The sequence below is a fragment of the Sardina pilchardus genome, chromosome 2, assembly GCF_963854185.1.
Source record: "Sardina pilchardus chromosome 2, fSarPil1.1, whole genome shotgun sequence".
Lineage (NCBI taxonomy): Eukaryota > Metazoa > Chordata > Actinopteri > Clupeiformes > Clupeidae > Sardina > Sardina pilchardus.
The window spans coordinates 9812751-9838556 of NC_084995.1; the positions used below are offsets into that span (position 1 = coordinate 9812751).

The following is a 25806-nucleotide window of genomic DNA, read 5'->3' on the forward strand; positions in this document are numbered from 1 at the left end:
AAACACACTTCTAGTCTAAGTAAATATTCTTTTCACACCAGTTATCTATCATTGCTGCATTTGCACATTTTTACTTGGTTTAGAGCAAGCTGGAATTAAGCATTAATATTAGACTTCTATCTAGTGAACTATCTCATGCAATCTTTCGACTTTTCCACGGTTCACATTTTCTGCCACTTTCTACACTTGACAGTTTTATGGGCTGCCAATTCGGACGGGATTAGTTTTATGGGGGGACGTAGGTTTATCATATGACCTCTGTAATATAAATGTCCAATTCGGACGGGACTAGACATCTCTGTCATTTTACTTGACATGGGAGGAGTAACTACGTTTACGTTCTGCCGTCACATCTTCATCGCCGTGCACGTGATACTTTGCGTCAGGTAGGCTACGTGCGGCATTTTCAGATTTGAAAGACTACACAAATTGGTTAAACTAGCAAACGTTAGCTTTATGATATGCCATAAGTAGTTTGAAATGGCTAACAATATCAAGCTATTAGGCAAACTAGCTAAGGTCATATTAGGAGCTGCACAGCATGTTATGTTTTCATTCAGACTATGGTGGAATTGTTTTCAAATCAGGATGTGACGAAATATTACAGACATCTTTACAGAGGGTCGCGTTCGCACGGGATTAATATTACCTAAGGTAATTTCTCCGGACCGTTTTACAGAAGGTGAAAGTGTCTGTAAATTTCACCGACATACTCCGTTATGTTTACTGACATGGCGCGTCCGGACGGGACTACATTACCTGGTAATTATTACTTTACCTGATGTCACCCCATAAAACTAATCCCGTCCGAATAGGCCTATAGACTCCCATGACAGAATAATAGGGAAGAATACAAACACAATGGGTGTCTTCGCAGTTTTGCTGCTTGGCCCACAATTAAAGTATACAGTTCAAATAAAACACATTCCAGACTCTTCAAGGGCCCACTCTCCCCAGTACTGGTCTTACCCCCAGTCTGGGTCCCCTGAGTAAGCAAAATATGCTTTATTTCAATGCAGAACAGTACACCATGCAAAGCAAAACATAATGGAAAGGTTTAAGAAATCTTAATTTAAGAATGTACATGAACTGCTTCAATTAAACTGTTGTGTCCTGAGTGGGTTTTGCTCTTTGCCCTGCTCTGTCCTGTGTTTGTGAACTGTGTTGCAGGACATCCTGGTGTTAAAGGAACACTTCACCGTTTTTTCATATTAAACTACTTAAACTATTATTCCCTTAAAGGAGAATTCCGGTGTGATATTTACTTAAAGGAACACTTCACCTATTAAACTACACATATTAAACTACGTTATTCGCTTATTTAAGACGAGTTGATACATACCTCTCACGTTTCAATGCGTGCAATCACTGGCTCTGGCGCGCGGCACAACTTTGATAACACTTAGCTAGCCCAATGCAATTAGGATCCAAACAGAGATGAAGTTAGAAGCGACCAAACACCTCCATGTTTTCCCTATTATAATACAGTTACACAAGTAGTCACACGACCAAGTATGGTGAGACAAAATAAAACGTGGTGCATTTCCAAGCAGGTAAAAAAGATAACTATTGTGTGGCGGAATAATGTTGGGAGCACTTAGACTCTGCGCAGTAATATCCTCACTCCAAAGTGAAACTGAAAGTGCAATAGTGAGGATATTACTACGCCACACAATATAGAATCCCTCTTACCTGCTTGGGGATAGAATCGTGTTTCAGTGGGGATGCTGCAAATGATGTCTTTCTCTTCTAAAGACAAGTATGTGTAGGCTACGATATAAATTACAAAAAAAATAATGACATTTATTTTAACCGTCCCGACCAAATATGACCCGAATATCATTAAACATATTTTTTCTTGATCCATAACTCGATTTGGATCAGCCCGCGCATCACTGACTCTTCTACAGAAAACAACTCTTTGAACTAGCTTGCCTTTATTCAAGCTACCACATGACCACCTTATTAGCCTTATATTTGTATTAGATCACTTCCATACATTGACCCAGACATGGCGAAACAGCTGTTAAAAACTAAATACAGCTGGTAAATACACATTGACAGGGTACATGGGTGTTAATGTTGATTAGACATTGAGCGTAAATAGTATTGTTGATTATAGACACTATTTACGCCCGAGTGTAAATAGTCATGTTGATTATTTGCACCCGGGTGTAAATAGTATTGTTGATTATAGACACCCCGGTGTAAATAGTATTGTTGATTATAGACACCCCGGTGTAAATAGTATTGTTGATTATACACTATTTACATGGGTGTAAATGGTAATGTTCATTATTTGCACCCGGGTGCAAATAGCCTCTGCCTTATAAAAGATAAACTCAATTATATTTTTACAAGCCCAATTAAGTCCTTTTGACTAAATAGGCCCTCTTTGGCAACCCCAATTTAACTTCAATGGCTTTGCAATATTTGACATCACAAGTAGGCTTTGTTCTAATTTGCCCATTTTTTAGTGGCTATTTCTACATTCAAGATTTTTTTTTTTTTTAAAGGTTATTTTTTTGGGCTTTTTATGCCTTTAATTGGACAGGACAGTAGAGAATGACAGGAAGCAAGTGGGAGAGAGAGCTGGGGTGGGATCCGGAAAGGACCACGGGGCGGGAATCGAACCCGGGTCGCCGGCGCGCGGTGCAGGCGCCCCAGCCAGCCGCGCCACGGCTGGGGCCTACATTCAAGATTTTAATATTAAGGAGGGCACAGCCATGCCTCATGTCCATGATAGCTTTTTGGTTCTGCACAACCTCTCCTAATTCATCAAAACCAAGACAAAAATACTTTCCATTTTATGTCACCTTTAATATCCCTGCCCTGAGAGCAATCACCAGAACTACGCATTCGTTTATAGCCTTTTTATTTGATCACATTAGCCCACCACATCTAAACGGTAAAGTAAATGAAGGCAGAATGAAATGAAAACACTGATTCTTACAATGCAATCCAGTATAGTTTACTGCTATAATTAATGTTCTTGCACATGGCCCACTGCAGTGCTTCTGTGTGTGTGTGTGTGTGTGTGTGTGTGTGTGTGTGTTTAGGGAGTGAATCACAGTGAAAGAAAAATTGAGCACATGCTAAGAAGTGTTGTAAGGAAAACAACTCCATGAGAGCTCATCCACTGGGTGGAGGATCCAATAGAAGAGTCCATTGTAGCCAAAGTAGTGTGAGCTGTTGAAGGAGACTTAGTAGTATCAACCCTAAGGGGAAAAAAATTGTGATGCACGTTTATAAAACCATCCTGAAACAAAGTGCATGCTTGAATTCAGTATGCTTTTGACCGGAGAAAACATGATGAATAGCAAAAGTAGTTAACTTTGTTTTATACGTAGCCTATGACTACACAGAAATTCAATAGCATTGCAATGGGGCGAATAGGGGCTCAAGACTGTGCAGATTAGCTTTGGCATGTTAGCATACGCCATTTTCAAGAATGGCGGCGCATGGAGCCTTTAGAACCAGCTCTGTGCAAAACAAGTCCATGTTGTTAACACGGCAGACATGGTACAGTATGTGCATTATTGTCACCCTCTGAACTGGAGGATGACTCTCTTTTTACAGGTATACAGTATAATATCTCCATGGGGGCAATGGGCTGCTCCCAAATTCTTACAATTGAGATAAAGGTGTACTTCAAATGCTTTAAGATGGCAGACATTTAGCGATAAAAAAACGTGGGCCAGTACAATGAACATGAAGCTCCTCTCCCACATCAAAAAATATCATAAATCAATTATCAAAAATAATCTCAATTTTGAATAGGGCAGCAGCCACCATTGTCACAAACATTTTCTGTTTCGACTTACCTGGGGAATAGGTAACAATCATGATCACTCTTGAATCCTAAGGAGGTCAACACAATCTCCCTTTCGCATTCTGTATTTGTATTCACATCCACCACTTTAAACAGCTCCACTGGGGATATTAACATGGTGGTTTCTTCTGAACGACAGACATTGCTTTCCACATTGATCACAGACCATGTGGTGATGTTAAACAGTGTTCCACCATCATAACAGCCCTCCTCTGCAGAGCTTCGGTCACCTTCTGCTGATACGAATGTTCCAAAACGCACATCAGCTCCTTTTACTGCAGTGATGTCATCAAAAGTGCTGGAAAAGACAGTGCGACACTCCGTCTTGTTTAGAAGGCGCATGGCGTCCATCAGCAGGAAATGTAGGGACTTATACTGGAACTGGTTGGTGTAGATGTCCACATTTCCACCCTGGGTCTTAACAGCTTTATTGACTTTTTTTGGCAAATCCCGAAAATTAACAAAACTTTGCAATGCCTGAGTATGCTCCCGTTGACCTCCAGAGATTGTTTTATCGCAGCCCTGGGATGCGTTCCATGCTGACTTAAATACACTGTCCTTGCTAAGCTCTGTCTGAAGAATTCCGTCTTTGGCCAAAACCTTTTGCAGCATCTGCTCTCGACATGCAGAGTAGGCATCGTCTACCGCATCTGGTGCCAAATCCATCTCTAGTGAATTTGAAGATACCTATGATGGACACCAAACAAGGTCAGATCAATGAAGATATTCCAGCTGCTTGACACTCCTTCATTTCACATATATAAAATAATGTATGTCAAGACACTGATGCACATGCATATGTGGATACAGTGTTCAAGCATACAAAATACAAACATGAGAGAGAAAAAGGAATAACAAGAAACTTACTTTATGAGTGACAGTAGCTAGGAGCACAAGCGAGGTATACCACATTTCCCAGCCAGCCATTGTAACTCTGCATATGAGATTGTGGAAAAAGGAAAAACAATGAAAAACAGAGAGATGTCAATAGATATACAAAATGCCTCTTGAAAACAAAATGGCAAACTTAACATTGATGTTTCACTACACATTTCATTGTTTGTTTACCAACACTTTAAAATCTACATAAAATGTTCAAATAGTAGGTTACAGTACATCATTTAGATTCAGAACAGTGCAAAAAAGAGATGAAGTTTACTCAATCAACAGGTTTTTTTGCCAATTTACCAACAGAGTTGAAGAACCATTTAAAGACTTCAGGCCCTGTCATGATAGTCTAAAGCAGTGTTTCCCAACCGTTTTTCCTTGGAGCCCCCCTTGCAAGCCAGGGCCCCCAACCTGAACTCCTACCCGTAAACACACACACATTGTTTGATTCAACAATCGGGGTCCAGAGATGAATGAATTAGACAAGCCGACCTGAAGGTTTCTTACGCAAGTTCAGAGGTAATATAGGTATATGAATTTAATTTGGATTATACAGAGTTTTGATTATCCAACTGGTTGTGTTATTGGGATTCTATACATTTAATGTACGCAAATATTGTGTACATGTTCATGTTGTAAGTCACTTTGGTTAAAAAGCGTCAGCCAAATGAAATGTAATGTGAAATGTAAAATATAATTTTGGTAATCTCATAGCCTCAGCCCAGGCAACATTGTGCGGACACCCTGCAATCTCTGGCGGCCCCTACAAGGGTCCCCGGACCCCAGGTTGAGAACCACTGGTCAAAAGCACAGTCTAAAGTCATCAAGACGCAAAGCTTATTGCTGATATGAGTTTTTCGCCATTGCGCATCTCTTTTATTGAGCAATGCGCCATGGGTTTTGCCAATTTTAACAACCTAAGGAGTGGTCTGGCGCATCAAGTAAAAATCGCTATCATATACTACCTAAAACACATTGCGCTACTGACCAAGGATAACCTGGTCAGAAATCCGTGTTTTATGTTGTTAAGAGCCCATTATCAACAGTGATATGGGCGGATGGACAACAACATGCAGAGGCACACATCCATGCAAAACATTACAAATTACATGATAACAATGGGAAACATAACTTAATAAATATAAAACAAATTACATCTCACAATGAGTGGTTATTCACCATCATTTGCAAATGGATAATAATGGATAAAAGTGATAAGCCGAGAGGCAAGAGGCACATATGAGGCAAAGGTGAAGTCGCAGGGTTATGAGATGTAAAAGTTCAACTCCTATGTAGCATAAATGTTTATCATTTGAACATTATTGGGGTAAGTATTGCTTATTTCATGCTTATGTTTTTGATGGTAACCTATCGTCAGACAATAGTGAGTCATTGTGAATACAGTATCCTCCAGAATTATTAGCACCTCTGCTTAAGTTGACTAAAAACCAATATAAAAAATATCTGTTGGTTTTTTATAATTCTTCAATGAAACAAAATGAGAAAAAAATCAACATTGAAAGGAAGCAAATTTATTTTGAGAAAAAGGCAAATCTTATAAAAAAAATAAATGTTTTAACATAAACAAGTCGCTCACAATTATTACTACTGCTTGTTGTCTGTGGGGACTATTTTCAGATGCTGCGTGACTTTTAAACATGATGCTAGCAGGCGAGATGCTACTGGTCTAATCTGTTTCAATGATCTATGCCTACGGCATAGGCTGAAGCTAAAAGTTGTATCGCCAGACTCACAGAATGGCTGGATGAACAGAAAAAGGTTAACATCAATTGTTTTTCTCAGGGAGGTGGAAAATGAGCTTATTTCCAAAAATGGCGGAATATCCCTTTAAGTCAACTTTACCAAAGGTGGCAATAATTCTGGAGGGTACTGTAACTGTTGATGCGAAAGTGCAGATGTGTGCGGGTTTTAGTAAAGCATGGTTTAGTGGAATACTTGATCCTTGTGGTTGCGTGCAAGCAGATTCCTTCAAATGCACCAGTGACCATCAAAATACTGATGCGCTGTTAAGGGGAATGACATATAGTATTGGTTTAAACTTTAAAGGATGTTATGCCACTGATTAAGACTGATAGGAACGCCTTGTTGCACCATCTGCTTACATTTGATAACAAAAACACTCCCAATGTGCACTGGGCAGATTACTAAATATAAATAAACTTTTTGCTAGCGACCACACATTTTAGACTGTCAGAGTGGGGCCCAGAGTCATTAGTTTATGCCCACTCTTCTCAAGAAATCATCTGGCATATGCTGGCATATCTTCAACTGCCATCACCTCTTCCTTCCTCCAACTGCTCCAACTCACCATGTGGCTAGTTTGTCAGAGGCGCTGGTTCAACAGAATTTTCTCATTAAATATTATTAGATAGATAATATTTATGTATTGGTGTTATCGTCTACACTAAATGTGTCTACATTTGCAATAAATATTTAGCTTTTTCATTCAACTGACTTCAGTTTTCAGTTTTTAAAAAAGCTACAAATTGAATTAAGCCAGTAGTAGTTTCACCTTAGGCTGAACAATAAACTCCGAAGTAAATTGCGGTGGAGAATCAAGTCATCAGAAATAGTCATACAAAGGCCTGAAAACAGTATTAAGCAGCCCTAATGATGGAACGCATGGAATAATAGTATCTGTCTGAGATATTTTCATTTAATAACTATGTTCCTTGGTATTGATATTATGTGTTTCCAAAGTATTGTCTAATTAAAGTATCAAACATTCAGTGGTTAACATTCCTTACCACAAATGAGAACATAATAATCTCCTGAATAAATGTAATCAACAAATGGCATTGCATCAATCTCATCTGACTGACTAATGTTACCGTTAACCAACGAGCTTGTTTGCACCGACTAATCCATCACAGCCGTTTTCCACAGACAACAAATTTCTCATTCGTCTTAAAAAATAGCCCAGTTTTATTTGCTGTTAAACCTCCCTGTATTACTAGCAATGGCAATCCATCTCACACACACACACACACACACACACACACTTCACTTTCAAAAGTACGGCACTAAAGTTTTTTTTACATTCTTAAACCAAATGAGATTCCTCAGTTAATGCAAATATGACTTCAAATATTTTCTGTGAATGTGATTTAACAATAACCATGTGAAGATAACAGAAGAGTCAAAGCAACAGATGTAAAGCAAGGCAATACAGCATGCGGTCAGCTGCTTAATTCCTTCAGCCCTGAACATTCTAGCCTTTGTCTACAACTGCACAAAAAAGATTTTATGATTAAGAGATCAACTCGCTAATGACTTAAAAAGTATGAATCTTTCTTGACTTCTTACCAGTACGCAGTAGTCTGCACAATGACTTACTTTCCGACCCCTCTGTCATACACCGAAAACAACCCTTAGTATCCTCCCTCTTCAAAAAAAAAGGGAACACATTGGACATCCCATTGAGTGAACATAATGCAGAGATGATAGACTTTGGATGCCATCTGGTGGCACAAGGACCCATCACACCTAAAAATTGAAAATATTCATTCAAACAGTCAAATAAATAAACACAGCTCTGATAGTGTCTGATATTACAAAATTAGTGTGCTAAAAGACATGTAAACTGATTTGGGGAAAAAAAGAAACAACAAAAAAAACTCATCAATATCCCATTCTCTATATAAAAATACACTATTCGTCTTACAAAACACTAGTAGTCATCAAGGCATTCTCCAAACATTTTGCAAGAACGTCTCTCATCTCACAGAAAGAAAGACAAATATTGCTGTGAAGTCTTTGGTGGTCTTTGTTCATGAAGATAGGAGGTGACGTCCAAGGTAGTTGTGTTCACACTGATTTTCCTTAGCAGCAAAGCATCTGCTTCAGGTCATAACAAGACGGTCTTTACTGAGACGTCATAGTTGCGATTTCACAACAGCATTGACAATTACGCTTGTACGGCCATCAGTGCTACAGGTCCTTTCGGGTGGAGAGGATTGTCTTGTGGGTGCAGGAGTGAAGGGAAAGGTGTGTGATTTTTTAGTAATGGGGACTTGGACACCAGTATGGGTGCTGCTATGGGGCATGACAGCAGGACTTGTGTGGGTACTGACATCAGGCCTGATCTTGAGAGGCCTTTTGGAGCTTTTTTGGAGAATTAGACGGGGAGGAGGACTACTATGGAAGTAAATTTGGGATTTGGTCTGGGGATGGACATTGGGACGGACGTCGGGAGAGACAAGAAGACTGCTATGAAAAAGCCCCTGGTGGCTTGTTTGAGGGAGCAAATGAGAGCCACTCTGTAGGAGTATGTGAGGACCACTTGGGTAAAGAAGACCAGCTTGGGGAGCGACTGGTGAGGGCATGTGGGGGCTGGTCTGATTTGCCACAGAGGGGTGTGCTGGAGAGCTAGTTTGAGGGCACACAGGGGAACTGGTTTGATTTGCCACAGAGGGGTGTGCTGGAGAGCTAGTTTGTGGGGGCACAGGGGAACTTGTTTGGGGCCGCAAGCGTGGACTGGTTTGGAGAGGCACAGGTGGACTCCTCTGCTGAAACACGTGAGAAATATTTTGGGAACAAATATTTGTACTGGTCTGGGTAGGCAGTAGTGTACTTCTGTGAGAGCGCAAAGGGAGATCAATGTCAGAAGTTACATTTGGAGTGTTTTCAGGACGCTGAAAAGGACTGGTCTGGAGACGCACATGGGAGCTATATCGAGGGTTGGCCCGGGGGCCAGGGTACACTCTAGTGGGCATAGGCCTGGCTGTGAGGTGGGGTCTCCACCAGGGACGAACGTTGTAGGCAATCATCGGGGACTCCTCCTGGCAACTAGTCACCTTGAAGTTGGTTTTCTCGGAGCTGAAAAAGGTAGACTTGCTGGGGGGCTTACAGGACGGGAATCTCAGTACAGAGCAGGTCATCTGGGGTTCTGAGAGGCACCGCATGTCCCATTCCTATTGGATAAAAATCAATACAAAAACAATTCAGTTTGAAATGAAACCATGTCTGACTTTACACTTTATAAGATCCCAGTTGAAAATTAAAAAACATAGTTGCAAAATATTATCTTCCCTACAGGTATAACACTCTCATATCAAAACTGCCGATGTTAAAGTAAATTAATTGGATTCCTGGTCAACAGGTAAGACTATGCACTTTATGGGATTTGTAAGCACACTATAACCAACCTCCTTGGAATCTTCATCGCTGTATTCACTTTCAGCATCACTCTCTGCAAGGTTTAACACAAAAACAAAGAAATTAGCTTTTTGTCTTGTCTGCCAATGGCGGGTAAATATAAGAAAAAAAAAAGAAAATCGTCGGCCAATACATTTTTCTATTGGCCACAGACAGTCATGTAAAACCGTTTGTACAGAGTTCATTTTGAGATGCATAGGCTACTTTAAGTTAGTCCCTCACTTGTCTGATTTAGTTCAGTAGTTTCTTCCTTCACACCTTATGACATGCCTGCTGACTGTCATATACAGTAATACAAATAATAATAGTCAAAGCATGTGTAATTAACAGTATAAAGTTAAGGAATCCCCAAACATATCACATGTAATCGCACACAAAGCTCCACATTCTTCTTTCTTCTTCCTCCTATAAAACACCTGCTAATCAGAACACTTACATAACACCATGTTCAAAACCTTGCCAAAAATACCAGATGTCATTAACCGGTGACATTAAAATCAAACTAGGCTGAGCTCTCCTGAATAAATGCAATCACCAAATGGCATTGCATCAATCTCATCTGACTGACTAATGTTACCGTTAACCAAAGTGCTTGTTTGCTCCTACTAATCCATCACAGCCGTTTTCCACAGCAAAACAAAAACAAAAACAAAAACAACATGTCGACAAAAAACCCAAAACATCAGGTTTTGCCTGAAGATATAGCGACAGTAGACAGTGAGGGTCATGTAAAGAATTGCAAAACATAGTTTACCAACTTTTGTGACTAAGTCCGTAAACTGCTAAAGGTTTACAGTGAAGTAATCTCAGAAACCCACTAGAGGTGAATGACCTTATTTATTTTACTTGCCAATGCAGACTTGTACTCGCTTTTGGCGTGTGCTAATTTTAAACCCTGCAAAAGGATCATATTAAGTGCTCCAAAAATTATCCAAACATCGCCAACAAAAATCATTACACTGCTGCTGACCAAGAAAAAACTGGTCTATTACAAACAATGCATCAAGCACTGCTATTTTAAATTGGAGGCACACTATTAGTCTCAGGTGATGACTCATCCACAGGATGAATGAATTCAGTCATTCGAACATTACTGGAGTAAGTGCTTTTATCAGGCTATGTTTTTGATTATAACCCCATGTCAGTCATTAGTGAAGTTAGTTTCAGTTTGGATGACTTCAAATCATAGGTTGTGCGGATGCATGTGGGCTATACTTTGCTAGTCTCACACACTTTTCAGTAAAGCAAGGTTTAGTGTAATCCTGTGTAACACTGTCGTGCAAGCAGATTCCTTCCGATGGCTGACTATTAAAATAGGGCCCTTAAGTAAGTAAACTCAGTACCCCAGAGGTAGAGCTCTAGTGGCCCTTTTCTTTTAAACATCCCTGACTACTAAGCCATCCGTAACCCAACCTACCTCCGCAAGATGAAATTGGAGAGACTTGCAAACGAGGGTAAACAGAGCTTGAGGTGACTGGTGGCACCTCGCTCTCAGTGGACAGCTGGCTGTCCAAAACTCCCTCATGCTCAGTGGTCACTTCCACCACAGCGCAAACATCAGGCATTTCGTTTATTACCAACTGGTCGTCAGGAGAATCCATATTGGCTGTAAGGTGGGGAAAACAGAAAATTACTCACTATATTAAAATGTTCTTTTCAGCAGTCTGTACCATGTCATTTATGTTTTATTTTTGACTGAGCAATCACAACTTATGTTGTATTGTTTGTTGTATTGTAACATTTACAGACAAAATTAGCAACTTAAATCTTTTTTTTTCTGCCAAAACAACACGGCCAAGTCATTTTGTGGAACACACAGGGTTTACAAATGCACAGGCAATATGGATCATGAATAGGGCAATACAAGTTCTAATACAATTCGCAAGGGTATTGCATAAACATTTCATTTGGGTGTGTCTGCCATTTAAAAACTCTGAATGCATCCTAATGGTAAAATCATCACGTCTGGGTCTGGCATGTTGACAGAAAAACGTTCATTTCTGATAATGCTGATGGCAGGACATCCCAGTCAGTGTCCATCACCAGTTAGGCTATGCTAACATTAGCGCACTACAAGGGCAGGGTTACCTACTTCTAGCATGGCAAGCTAATGCTAATTCTCCGGTGTAACCTGCTGTATACCAGACATAATGCAAAATGTAAAAAGCATCTCCACAGATATAGCTATCACAAACCCAGCCACATTTTCAATCTATTTAGAGTGCGGAGGAGGTAATTTCTGAAAACTATAGATTTTATTTTTTTCAAAACATTAATTATCGTGTGGATTGGGCCCTAGTCTTTCTTCTTCAGGATAGGGTTGTGCCGATCATCGTGATGGTCTGTTAACCATCACGATGGAAAGCAACCATTGTGATGCCACAGATCCCATTGATGCAGATGTCACGCACGTAGCTCACTTGACCACGCAGCAGAATTGATCATTGCAAACTTTGTTGATGAACATAAACTGTGTTCTTTTGCCCTAATAAAAAAATGAATGCCCTGAGCCATCCTGCAAGCTTTGCCACTAATATTTTTAGCCATTCCTCTAACTTGTTTTTTTTTTTTTTTTTTTAAAAACAGGAAAATAAAACGACATCCTGCAAGCTTTGCCACTAATATTTTTTAGCCATGATTTTTGAGCGTAAAGTAGCAAAGATTTGAAAGTCTATCAGAGAGTGAACTCGGCAAGCTGTACACAATGGCCTCAGGCTCGATAGAACCATGACACCAACATCTGTAAGAGTGCCACTGAAAAAAAAAAAAATCTAGGTTGCACTGGTACACCTGACGCTGCTCGGGTGAAAGCATGAATGTGTTTCACAAAGATTCCATTGTCTTGCAAATTCACCAAACAGTATAGAAGTAACTCTCTTTAGTCCGCTTCTCTCTATTCTCTCTATTATCAGAATGACTGCGAAAACAGTTTTTTATTATGTTATTGTCCATTGGGCTACGTTCATGCACCGCCTGTCCAATCAGAACCCTTCCCGACCACCAGACATTGAGCGGAATGAAGTAAAGCCGAATTAACGTATATTCCATGTAAACGCCAATTCGGAATTATTATTTCCATGTAAACTCAAAGGAGAATATTTTAATTCCAAACTATCTAATTCCGATTAATTAATTCGGAATTAAAAAACATCATGTAAACGTGGCAAATGACAACAGGTTTTGTGCTTTTTGCAAAAAGTCTGTTTGGCAATCTTAACTGAAAATTGCAGTTACTTTAAAAATGGATGACTTCCCAATTAATTTCAATATTTACAGCAAATATGAAACTTTTGAGAGCAGGTGGCCAGCCCAGTTTTTGCCCAGATTTGATGGCTGAAGAGGTCAGCAAAATAGACAAGGACAGACACAAACTGCAAACCAAAGGGAGCAATGCATGGGTGATCAAAGTAGTTCCGCTCCGGCTCGTCAAGTGACTAATTCAAGATGGCGGCGATGGTACCTTCAGTAACTAGGTGAAGTTCAGAGTATCATGCAATTGAAAAGTTAATGAGTCTCACTGAGAGTCAGCTCAATGGAATCTGTGATCAGCTGCAAGTGGCCAAACTGCATCCTCAATAGGGGTGGGTGCAATTCATCGATGTGGCGATGCATCGCGATGCGGCACGTGACGATTTGGCATCGATTATTTAATGTCGATGTTTAAAATAAATAAATAAATAAAATAAAATTCACGTTGATGCTTTGCCGCAAGACCGGAAAAAAAAACACGCAACCGGAACCTTAACGCGCGTGTTTGAGTGGGACCACAACAAACAGAGCACAACAAACAGAGCCTAACAAACTTTTGTGAAATGGCAGCCTCCAAAGAGCGGCAGATTCACTCGCCACCGGGGCTGACTGCATCCGTGTGGCAATACTTCGGGTTTTATCAGAGAGCAAACGAGACAACGGACAAGACTTACACAATATGCAAGATCTGCAAAGCAAAAATAAAGTACCTCAGCAACACCACAAACATGAGGCAGCACCTTGCACGCTTTCATCCCGAAACGGAGAAGGCCGGTCGGTGGGCACGGTCGCACAGAGGACCATCCTGGAGACTGTCTCCAAACTGCCCAAGAACTCCCAGAAGGCGAAGAGCATTACTAAAGCTATAGCTACGTTCATTGCCACTGATTTACACCCGTATTCAGTGGTGGTGAACAACAGGGGGTTTCGGTTAGTGGTCCGCACCCTGGAGCCGCGTTACAAACCTCCTCACCGTAAACACTTCGCTGAAAAAGAAATCCCCCACCTCTACAACGAAACCAAAGCAAACGTCCTGGCGTCCATGGAGAAGGCGAGCAGGATAGCGCTTACATGTGATTCATGGACCTCGGTTGCCACCAAATCCTTCGTTACTATAACAGCACATTTTGTGCTAGCGTCGGATAAGAAGAATGGATGGAAGTTGGTGAGTCACGTTCTTCAAACCCGAGAGATGAGTGAGAGTCACACCGGGGCAAATGTTGCCGAGCTGCTGAAGCTAGCAGCAGCAGAATGGCAGATCTCAGATAAAGATTTGGTATTGGTAACTGATAATGCCAGCAATATGGTCGTGGCTGCTCAGAAGGCGAACTTCGTGCACCTGAAATGCTATGCCCACACTGCTAACTTGGCCTCACAGAAAGCTCTCAAGCTGGCAGCTGTGGCAAAGCTCCTGGCGAGGATCAGGCGGATCTCTACGTTTTTCCACCGTAGTACCACCGGACTCCACCTGCTAGAGGAGAACCAAAAGCTGCTTGGCCTCAAACGGCACAAACTGAAGACGGACGTATGCACTAGATGGAATAGTGCATATGAAATGACTGAACGTTTCCTCGAGCAACAGCCTGCAATTGCTGCGACCTTGCTCTCTCCGCAGGTGAGAAAAATTTCATTGCCAGCCTCTCTATCTATTTTGTTATATTAATTAAAATTATGACTTAACCCCCCGTATTGCTCACTGCATTATATATTTATTTAAAAAAAAAAAAAAAAAAAAGTTAAGCTTTGGTAGAGTGAACTTTTGTGCGCTGCATTCTGACATGTAGTAGTAGCATAATGATTTGTATTTAATTATGAATAACACAGCCTGCTATCTGCACCCTCTTGCTCTCTCCTCAGTTGAGAAAGAAGGAAACTGACATTGCCACTCTCAATGAAAATTATGTCTCAAATGCTGAGGAAATGGTCTCCACCCTAAAGCCGATGAAAGACGCCACCACTCTGATGTCTCAGGAGAAAAACCCCTCGGCTTGTTTGATCGCTCCTGTGCACACAAAGCTCCTCCAGAACACAGAGCCCAACACAGAGGATTCACCACTGGTCCGGGATATTAAAAAGGCCATCCACGACGACCTCAGCAGTAGATACACCAGTGAGGCAGAGAAAAGCCTTCTCTATACCGCTTCTGCCCTTGACCCCCGTTTCAAGGCCTTACCTTTCCTTTCTGAGGAGGAGAGAGAGCAGACATATGGCAAAGTGATAGCTGAGGCTACATCACTAGAGGTAAATCTGTCATTTTATTTTATATAAAAAATGTGTATGGTAAAAAAAAAAGTGATTTCAAGGCAATTGACATGCAGCAAGAGGTGAGAGTGGAGGAAGAGACCCCAGAGGACAATGTCAGGGCAGCAGCAGCGGTAACCAGTGACACTGAGGAGGACCAGGAGAAGGAGCTGCCATCAGCGCCACCAGCCAAAAGAAGCTGTACTCTGCTTGAGAACCTGTTAGGACCGGCGTTCACAAATCAGGGTAGGAATCTTTACTTTTTAAAATGTGAAGTTCTACATCTAGCTGTTGGTTGAGGCTAATTTCTCTCACTCTCACATTCTCTCTCACACATGCTCACACTCACTCTCTCTTTCCCTCTTTAGCTCCGGAGCCCAAATCAGCATACACCAGAGCCAAGGACGAGATGGCTAAGTACCGCCTTGCTTTAACACCTTCTCTACAAGAGGACCCTCTCCTCTGGTGGGGTGTGCATCAGGTGCTGTACCCCATGATTGCTAATGTGGCCAAACGGTACCTGTGCATTCCAGGTAGCAGTGTATCTGCAGAGCGGGTATTCTCCACCGCAGGAGATATTGTTACAGCCCAGCGTAGCACACTCAAGTCGGAGCACATTGACCAGCTGGTATTCTTGCACAAGAATGTGTGTGTCCCAGATTCTGGCACTGATGATGAAAAGTCTGATGAAGATGAGTAGCACAATGTGGACATTTGCCTCTCTCACACAACAGGAGGATGTAGGGGCACAAGAGGGAGGGGAGGGAATATGGGACTGTTAACTTTAAGATGAGTGTGAGTGTCACTCTGCTCTACTGTGTTCGTGTTGTGTACTGTTTACCTCACTGTGCTGAAGCTCCAGATTGAGTAAATTCAGTTGAATTATGCACTTTTGTTCAGAAGAATGCAATTTGTCACCTCGGAAAATGGCAGCTTTCATTAATTTTCCATTTTCCATTCAATAAATTTGATGGAAGTACATATCTTGTTTACTTGAATTATTGAACTCATACTGGCTTGACTGTTTTCAGTGTTTTCCGCCAATAAAGGGGACTCTTGTTCAAGTGGAGCTTTCTCTGATCAAAGTTAAGTAGGTCAAAGTGCAAATGTTTACATAAGTCATAAAATAAAATATTTTGTGTCTTAAAATACAAGTCAAATGTTCAAAAAACCTTGTTATCTACTTATTGAGTGTACTTGTAGAGGAACCGAGTTATAATTGATAGGCTAGTTATTTACAAATGTAGCTACAGATGAAGACAAAATCAATCTTATATGGAAAAATGCATTAAAAATAGCAATAATCGAAGAATCGTGGCACCAATAATCGAATCGAATTGACAATCGTTAGAATCGAAGAATCGAAGAATCGAAGCTCCCATGATCGAAATCGAATCGAATCGTTAGGTACCCTTGTTGGAGCACCCCTAATCCTCAAGAGATAATGTTTCTAAAAGAGTACACAGCCATTCTGAAACCTCTTGCATACTCAATCAACCTGCCCCAGGGAGAGAATAACTCTAATAGTTACTTCGGATACATAGTTCCCACCATTCTCAGCCTTAAAGCCAAGTTAACTGAAAAGTTGACCCAAGTGCAGTTCTCAACCCACATCCTCTCAGCTGTTATAAAAGCCATTGACACTCAATTTGGACAGGTGTTGGCCTCCCATGAGGCAAGAATGGTGGCTTCCACCAGGGTTTCCGCTACATACATTTTACCGTGGCGGCCCGCCGCACCTTAATTTCTGCCGCCACACCTTCAGAATTTTCATAGCCTATGTAATCAAATATATCAACACCAAAGATACTGAGCCTTTTTATCAATCATATCTGTCTACACATTTCTCCGCTGTCTTTGCGTCCGGACGGAGCGCAGTTTCACTTGCATACTGTCGACTCCCCAGCCCTTGCAATGTTATTGTCTCTTTTAGGCTACATGTCTCGCAGTGTAGCCTACATTGAATGTAAACATGTAGTCTAATAATGTTTAAGAATGAAATAGTCCAAATGAATTATTATTGTTACAAGTAGGACATTCTAGCTCTAATTTCTTGCGAGGCTACACCACTGAAGCGCCAAATGAGTCATTCTCCGTGTTAAAATAGCCTAAACAATTTATGTTGTTATCGTTATCAGAAGCTATAGATAGCCTACGTCTTTCACTGTAATGCTTGTATTTCACGCATTTGCCTTTAGCAAATGACCCAGCAGCAGCGGAGTGGTAATCGGGACTCGTTATTTGTAAAAGTTGTTTACTTCAACTATTTACTTCGACTGGACTGTGCGATCGCAGCTTTACTTTCACTTTCAGCTGCTGTCATAGTCGGCAAGCAGGTATAACGTGGGATGCGTAATGGTTACAGACTGGGCTATTTAAGATTTTAGATGAGTGACCGCGATATTAATATTTTTGACAGCACTACTTAAGACACTATTGGACAAAAGTAAAACCTAAAGCTTAAAAGTCATAACTACACTTACTGCTTACCTATAGTAACTGTGCTATCAGCCTCATGCTCCACCTGGTCTTCTTCCTCAGCAGCTGGTTCGTCCTTACAGCTGCCGTCGTCACCCGAGTTTTGCTTCTGTGAGATGGCACAAGATATCAGTGGAACTCTTAGTTGTTGAAAGACAAATTCAGCAGCCGATCGCAATTGTGAGTTAAACTAACTGGTTCTAGAGTACTACAGAGTAAAACTGAGTGACTCCTAAGTCATCTGGGTTATTCACCCAGATCCTACTACTAACTCAGGATTCATGACTGAATGGTTTGTTATAGTTCCACACCTGCTACTAACCAAAAAAGCAATGTGTACAATTCAAAACAAATAATGTCCCTGTATAACGCTCTGTCCTTCTGCCTGGCGTTTAGGTGACCCAGATGTCAGACATTTAAATAACTTCATCAATCATCAAATATGTCTCTGTGAATGTAGTTGAGATGATATCACCTTGTGGCTGATATATTTAGCATGTGAGACTTATCATGCTACCATATCGCTTCAGTTAGATGCAAAGCTGACTAGATGGATGGATCAGAGAAACTAGAGCAATCACGGATCCAGACCTGCTCGTTAAGTTGAGTGGATCCTTTTTCCCCCATAGTGTAAAATAGCTGACCTGTGGGTCAGACTAGAGCAGTGGTTCTCAAACTTTGTCTGTCAAGCCCCACCTGACTGCATCAACCCGGCAACATGGTACGTTAAAATACTTTTGTTCACTTCTTGGTACCACATTAGCCTACATTTCCTCAGTCTCAGTCCACTGGATCAGATATAATTTTAATTCATATGTCGGTCTGTTTATGTTGTGCATAGCTGCTTTGTTTTGAATCTCTGATCTTCCTTGTCAAAAAAGAAAGGCATTATTAAGAGAGCCACTGAACTAGAGGATCTCACTGTTTTTGATACCCTGAGCATGTAGCCTACAGTTAAGAGATATCCTTTTATAAATTAACTCAACTTAAATGTTAAATATAAACAAGCAGCTACATGCGTTGTTATATAATTTAGCAGCTGATAAAGCTTATGCAATATGCACGATGTGAGAAGTATCTACAGCAAACGCAGACCTGGTTAATGGCTTGTATTCACCTTGTTTTATTATTTATTACTTGTTATTAGGAGTAATAATTTCCTGTGCTGATATGATGCTGAATGTAGCTGTATGAGTTTGGTATGCTAAAAGAGCCCAGTGAGGTACCTGCAGAGGCAGAAGTGTATCCTATTATTATGAACAGGTTATGACTATGTTTAAAGACAAAAATCCAGTGTTTCATTTTCCACCTCAAAATGACAAATAGCTGCACAAACTGTTGACAGTAGGCTATACCATTCACCATCAGAATTTCAATGCTCTGGGTGATACTGATGAAGTTACTCAAAGGACTTAAGGGATCTGGATCTGTTTAGTGAGTGATCACAGAGTGATATCATGGGTCTGTAAATGGAGGAGTTTACCAGCTAATACTACAGTATGTTAGCCTGGGTGTTCCCATCCTGCCTTGCGCGGTGATTTCACTCACGCTGCTAAGGCAGTCTGGAAACTCACACCCAACTCCTCGAACGAGGACGCATGGTCAAGCCCCCTGGCACCAATTTCGGAAGCCGAAGGTGCGTTCATGCAACGCGAAGAGCTGCCATAGACATCAATATAAATCCTTTGGCGTCAACTGTAGACGCAAGAAGGCAACGGAAGATTCTCGGGGAAAACCATCCAGAAAACCCGCGATATGGAAGGCCAAAATGTAACTTTTTAAAGTTATACTGTAGACGAAACCGGAAACAGCAAATGTTATGATATCGCGGGTTTTCTGGATAGTTTTCCCGATAATTTTCCGTTGCCTTCTTGCGTCTACATTTGACGGCAAAGGATTTACATTGATGTCTATGGCAGCCCTTCGCGTTGCATATGAACGCGCAGTGGCTTTACATGCGTCCTCGTTCGACGAGTTGGGTGTGAGACCATGTTGGATGAGCTATGCGCATTTGATAGACATCCGTGGCTCCCAATGAATGGATCTGGGCATTTTTTCAAATACGAGAAAATGAACGTTTGAGAAGTGGTAGGCGCTAGCCAGGCTAACAGTATGTACTTATTTGGGAAGAATAGATTTAGCAATTAGAAGTGATGAAAGAACTAACTTTTGCTTTATTTTGTCTCTTCTCCAACTTCTTCTTTTCTGAAAAAAAGAGAAGGAAAACATTGTGAAATCGAGGAAAGGCATAAACTGACAAACTGGTCAAATCAACTTTTAAAAGGCATTCAAACCAAGAATGATAAAAATAACTATAAACAAATATCGTATTTGTTAATATGAATGAAGACGTTCACACATAAACTATAATAATAATGACATGAAGAACGATATCATTGAGGATCACTTCCAGACCGATTTTGAGAATGATTTAAAATGATCTCAAATAAAATCCATCACATTCATTAACACAAGGAGAGATTTTCTTGGTGTGGACGCTTTTATCGTTCTGGTTATAGATATATTTATCGTTGTTGGTGTGAATACCGCATTACACACACTATTGAAGCCACAAAATTACAACAGACAGAAATGGAAGCTTTAGAGCAAGTCCTACCACAAAGACTCTAATGCTATGTCACTCATTCATCCATTACTCTCGACCATCACCTGCAGTCACCTACAGTATCTTATAAAGACTCAACTAACACACCTATGAAATATTCCTTTTTCTTTAACTGTTCTGCCACCTTATGATGCCCCCTCCTTCCTCACCACCACCAAAGACTTTTCATTCTTTAAGTAAATAAACAGAATTTAAAATAAACTGTAAAATTCTATGAATTCAATCTTTCTGAAAGAACAACTTCTTTGTGACCAGTGTTGGGCAAGTTACTGAAAATTCGTAATGTCTTTTTTTAAATGTAAATATGTACAGGACTGAACAGTCAATCAATTTATTCAACTCTGCCCGGCTTATCGGCTACACTGCAGTCCGTGTTAAGTCCGGGCTGGGGTCTTTCAATGCTCATTGATCGATTTGATCGGTGTATCATTGCGCCACCCTGCGACGTCAGATCAGAAGCGGCTAAAGTAAGCCCATCTTGACTTCTTGTCTGCAAGCGTTCATTTTTCACAAAAGAAAGTAATGTAAAGTAACTAACTCATTTAAATTTCAGTAATTGTAATTGTGTTACTTGATTCAAAGAAATACTTAGTTACATGCTCGTTACTGCTAAAAGTAGTGGAATTACGGTAATGTGTTACTTTGTAATGCGTTACTCCCAACACTGTTTGTGACACAAAAGTTTATTTGATTTCCACAAACCAGCCTTTGTGAACTAAAAAAGGTCAAACCTTTCTTCTCAGCCCGCTCAGCAGCCGATAACATCCTGTACACTTTAAATGCATTGTTGCCTTTCTTAATGCTCTTGTCCTTCACTTCTTCAATATCAGGAAGAGAATTCATTGCACAACGGAAGTTGGCCTTCCATGTCTTTGGATCAGGCTGGTCATCTCCTGGATGGTATTTCCCTAAAACGAACAGGAAAAAAGTTAATAAGAATGACATTAAACAGCATGGGAGTGTGGACAAAACAGTTATCAATAAATTATCTAAGGAAGAATGCTCATCAGTATACAAAGAGCATGGATTTCAAGAGTAGGATGTGGTGTGATACACTAATACTAACTTATAACTTATAGAGTGATGGATTAAATCATTAAGGATGTATACAAATAAATGACACTATACTCAAAATATAGTGGAAAATGATGATGCACTCAAGCACCTACAGTTCCAGTTTGTAACACAGCAATAGAGCTCTGAAGTTCATCTATACTGTAAAAGGACCCAAAAGCTGTCATCTTTGGCCATATTGGGAGATCAGGGTACCCTCTTTGCCTATAAGGAGATTCAATATCTTTATATCGGCAAAGATGGCAGCATTAGGTCCTTTTTGTAGGCAAACTCCAGAGGCCTATACCCAATCAAACATGTAACACCACAAATCTTTGATACTATAATAATAAAGTACATGTCCATATGTACTAGGATTGCAACAGGTGTGCCAATTAACTATACATTTTGCCTATTAACAAAAAAATGACAGTGTGGCTGACTAAGCCTGGTTAAATTCTACTACTACAATAGGGTAGGTTTTAACTGCTTGCTCTTGCTTGTGTCATTTATTTCAAATTTCTCTCACTTACGTTTTATAGAATTCAGATGTTACTTTGCTCCCTAAATGTGTGCAGAAGGGGACATTAGAACTGATATTACCACCAATAGCCTAAACCTGCAAATGTGACTATTAACATGTGTTCCTTGGGAGCGAACACCGATGCTTTAGTTTATTTTTTTATCACAAATTGTTGGTGGCAAGCAGTGAGAGACTGGCTTGTTTTCTCTAAGAAGCGGACTCCCGCTGCTGCTCCAGTAGCAACGAATATAGGGGAGTTTCCACTACCTGAACTTGGAACCTGGAACTGGAAACTGGGCCAGGGACATTTGTGTTTACTATAGACGAACGGCCCTGTAACGCAACGTTCCCGGGAACTTCTACGGGTCCGACTGGAGTACCTACCTCGGGCTAGCCCTGAAGAACTCATATGTGCTAAAGAGTCCCCAGATCACACCCAGAACTAAGCCTTTGTCCCTGAGTATTCACAGTATTTTTGTGCAAATGAGTCTTTACACACAGGAGCTTGGGAAGTCCGACAGAATGAAACAAATCATTATAAGAAACAACACACAAACAATACAGCTTGACACCTTCGGTGCAGGCCACAGCCTACACCTCTGGGAACTCGTAGAACTCGTACATGGGGTGAAAAGATTGTTAAGCTTAGAAATGTTTATTAAACCAGTACCTGTGTGGATTGCCCAGTTCATAAACAATGGTGCATCTTTATCAAGATCCCATCCGTGGCGTGCAGCATGCATCCATGGGATTTGGAATATCTTCTTTTGCTGTTGGAAGAATGTTGCCGTTTCTGCAGTGTTTCATGGTAGGCAATGTGCAATTACATATACATTTACGCCTTAAGGTTTACTGTATTTTTAAAAACGAAAACATTAAGGGCCATATTCTCCCATTTGGCATACATTTTTTATCAGTATTTCCAGTTAAGCACTTTTGAGTTACCGTAGTATAGTCGGGCCTTGGATAATACAAGCTGGGGCAATAATTGCCGACCAGTAGATCTATCAGTCCACAGTAGAGCTGTAACACCAAACTCACGATTCAGTTTGTATTACGATTTTTTACCCATGGTCGACACATACCTTGATTTTATTTGTTTATGTATTTTATTTCAATAACTTGGAACATTAGAGGATTAGAATATTAGAAAAAACTGTGTAAACTGAACTGATTTGGAACACTGAATACATACACATATACATTGTACATGTACATTTTATATCAGTAGTTTATGATAATATATATATATATGGATTTCTGTTATGCATGACTGCACTCATTATGCAGCTCTGGTTGAAGCCTAGAAATATTGTAAACAAATAGCCTTGCTAGTTTATCACAGTCTACCGCTTGGACTATTCAGTTTCCCCATGTGTGTTTAAGTTTCAAGGTAATAACACGTAGCTAATCACCAAGGTAATTCAACGTCTTTCTCTCCTTGGGACAGGCCCATTTGTGTCTTGGAAATCATCCGTATTCAGATGATCAGTGAACTTGAATGCAAGAGTTTTAAAGATATTTGCAAAGTGTGCTAATAGGTGCGTTTCCATTAGCGAGTTCGGGGTAAAACCGAGGGGGCGGGAACTTTTACAGGAAGCTGCAGTCCTCTCAGTCCTTTGCGTTTCCATTAGAATTGGAGGACCCTGGTCGAGCTCGCCAGCCTCTGGAAGTTACAGGACACTTCACGATTGCGGCACTGATTAGATTAACTAAAATTGCATAGCAGCTGCAGCAATCTCACACTGATACACCTTTGCTAAGTCTTTATTATCTTTTACTTACGTGCGGAGACAGTAACTTAAATATCCTTACTCCGTAAGAATATGGGCAGGCGCCCATGGTCCTTACTCCGTAAGAATATTTACTCCATAAGAATATTTAGAGGCGAAAAACATTTTTGAATCAGCTTAGCCTATTTTACACATATGCACTAATGTAGCACATAAGTTCACGCATAGCCTAATTTATTTTAAGCATAGACACAGTGTTGGGTGTAACGCGTTACACTAACGAAAATACTTTTTCCAGGAAAAAATGGAGTAACGCGTTAACTACCGACAATTTAGTAACGTAACGCTGTTTATTTTTCGAGCCGCCGCTCCACATTGTATGTGACAGTCAGAGGCTGGCCGCTGGTGGTGGCATGAAGACGAGCAACAATGGCAAGCGAAAAGCAATCAACGACACTAACGTTTGAGGGATGGAAGTATTCCCACTATTTCAAACTTGTCGAGACTAAGGGGAAGAATGTAAGTGTACGGCGTACACTGTGCCCTGGCGAGAAGTTGTTATCTGCTGCCACTAACTCAAATGCCAACCTCACCAAGCATTTGAATGGAAAACATGCTAGCATGAAGCTTGTAGCTCAAGATCCCAAGGAAAATGATGGTCCGAGCCCAAACAAGCAGCAAAAACTCCAGTTTCACCAGGTATCTAAACAAGAGTTGGACAAACTTGTAGCTTCGTTCATAGTCGAAGAAATGTTGCCTATCAATACTGTCGAATCGCCCACTTTCAGAAATATCCTTAGCAAAATACCAATAACAGGAGGCAGGCGCCCATGGTCAGATCGCAAAACTTTCACTGGGTATCTGGAGGAATGTTACCTAAAAATGGAGATCGAATTAAAGAAAACGTTTGAGAGATTCCTGTATGTGTCAACCACTGCGGATATATGGAGTAGTCACAACAGAAGCTTTTTGGGAATCACTGTGCACTGGATCAATCCATGCAACCTCAAACGTGAGAAAGCTGCTATCGCATGCAAACGAAAAAAGGGCAGGCATACATTTGATGTTATAGGTTTCAAACGGGAACAGATTCACTAAGCATTTAGCTTTTCACATAAGATCACCGCCACCGTTACAGACAACGGGTCTAATTTTGCGAAAGCTTTCAAGATGTTTGCACCCACTGAGCCTAATGAGGAAGAGGAGGATGAGCAAGATGTCGTTTTCACAGATATGGAAGAGTTGCTTGGGACCACAGAAGGACAGTTTTCTCTGCCCCCCCCCCATTTCAGGTGTGCTTCACATACACTCAATTTGATTTTGTGTAATGACATCGACAAATGGCTGTCCACCAGCAGTGACTCAAAATGTGTGTACCGGAGTGCAACAGCGAAGTGCGCTGCTCTTTGGACAAAGGCTAGCCGTTCTACCGTGGCCTCCGAGATTGTTGATGAAATCTGTGGGAAAAAAATGATTGTGCCTACATCAACAAGGTGGAACTCTTCCACGATGCCTTGTCCGTATCAGTGACAACTCGTCCCATGATCTGAACACGCTATGTGCTAGATTGGACATAAGACCTCCGACTGAGTGCGAACATGTATTCTTAAAGGAATACTGCAGTGTTTTGAAACCTCTGACAGTAGCACTGGATATATTACAAGGGGAGGATAACTGCTACTATGGTGTTCTTCTACCAACCCTGGAGACCCTGATGTCCAGGACGCTGGCACTGTCGGATGGACTTTCGAGGATGACAGCAAACCTACCGGGCGTAATTGTACAGGTAAGGCCATTCTTAATAGCCTAGCTGTAGACATCACATCATATAGGCTACATTAGTCTAATGTCTTATGTCTTAAGGCTTATGTCTTCAAAATTATTTTGTCCTAGGCTATCAAAACGCGATTCGCAGCGGTGTTGGAGAGCAGAGCGGAGAGAAGCGGCGCTTGCGCTGCTCATCACAGAGTGCCGCACTCTACATCACGACGAAGAGCCAGATGAG

At 40.9% G+C, this 25806-nt stretch overlaps 2 protein-coding genes across 4 annotated transcripts in view; both read right to left on the reverse strand.

Moving 5' to 3' along the window:
• Window positions 1-2858: 2858 nt before the first annotated feature.
• The window catches only part of LOC134062021 (interferon regulatory factor 2-like), a 37756-nt gene continuing 14808 nt past the window's right edge, over window positions 2859-25806 (reverse strand). For 2 of the 3 annotated variants that reach the window (XR_009935406.1, XR_009935405.1), the window contains exons 4-13: window positions 22739-22838; window positions 21224-21400; window positions 20034-20071; window positions 17879-17975; window positions 11316-11504; window positions 9889-9932; window positions 8048-9654; window positions 4700-4766; window positions 3825-4519; window positions 2859-3218 (exon numbers count right to left, since the gene is read on the reverse strand). Coding sequence is in view for 1 of the 3 variants with exons in the window: in XM_062517902.1 (XP_062373886.1) it covers window positions 8617-9654; window positions 9889-9932; window positions 11316-11504; window positions 17879-17975; window positions 20034-20071; window positions 21224-21400; window positions 22739-22838 (1683 nt within the window). In the remaining 2 variants the exon portion in view is untranslated. Of the gene's footprint in view, window positions 3219-3824; window positions 4520-4699; window positions 4767-7648; window positions 9655-9888; window positions 9933-11315; window positions 11505-17878; window positions 17976-20033; window positions 20072-21223; window positions 21401-22738; window positions 22839-25806 lie in introns of those variants that run through there. The other variant, XM_062517902.1, reaches the window with a different exon arrangement.
• On the reverse strand, window positions 3821-4498 carry LOC134075266 (GPI-linked NAD(P)(+)--arginine ADP-ribosyltransferase 1-like). Its single transcript, XM_062530838.1, has one exon. The coding sequence runs from the start codon at window positions 4496-4498 to the stop codon at window positions 3821-3823; it is 678 nt and encodes a 225-aa protein (XP_062386822.1).

Excerpts from the sequence above, each read along its gene's own strand:
- LOC134075266 (XM_062530838.1), bottom strand. The coding sequence starts at position 4,498 with ATGGATTTGGCACCAGATGCGGTAGACGATGCCTACTCTGCATGTCGA.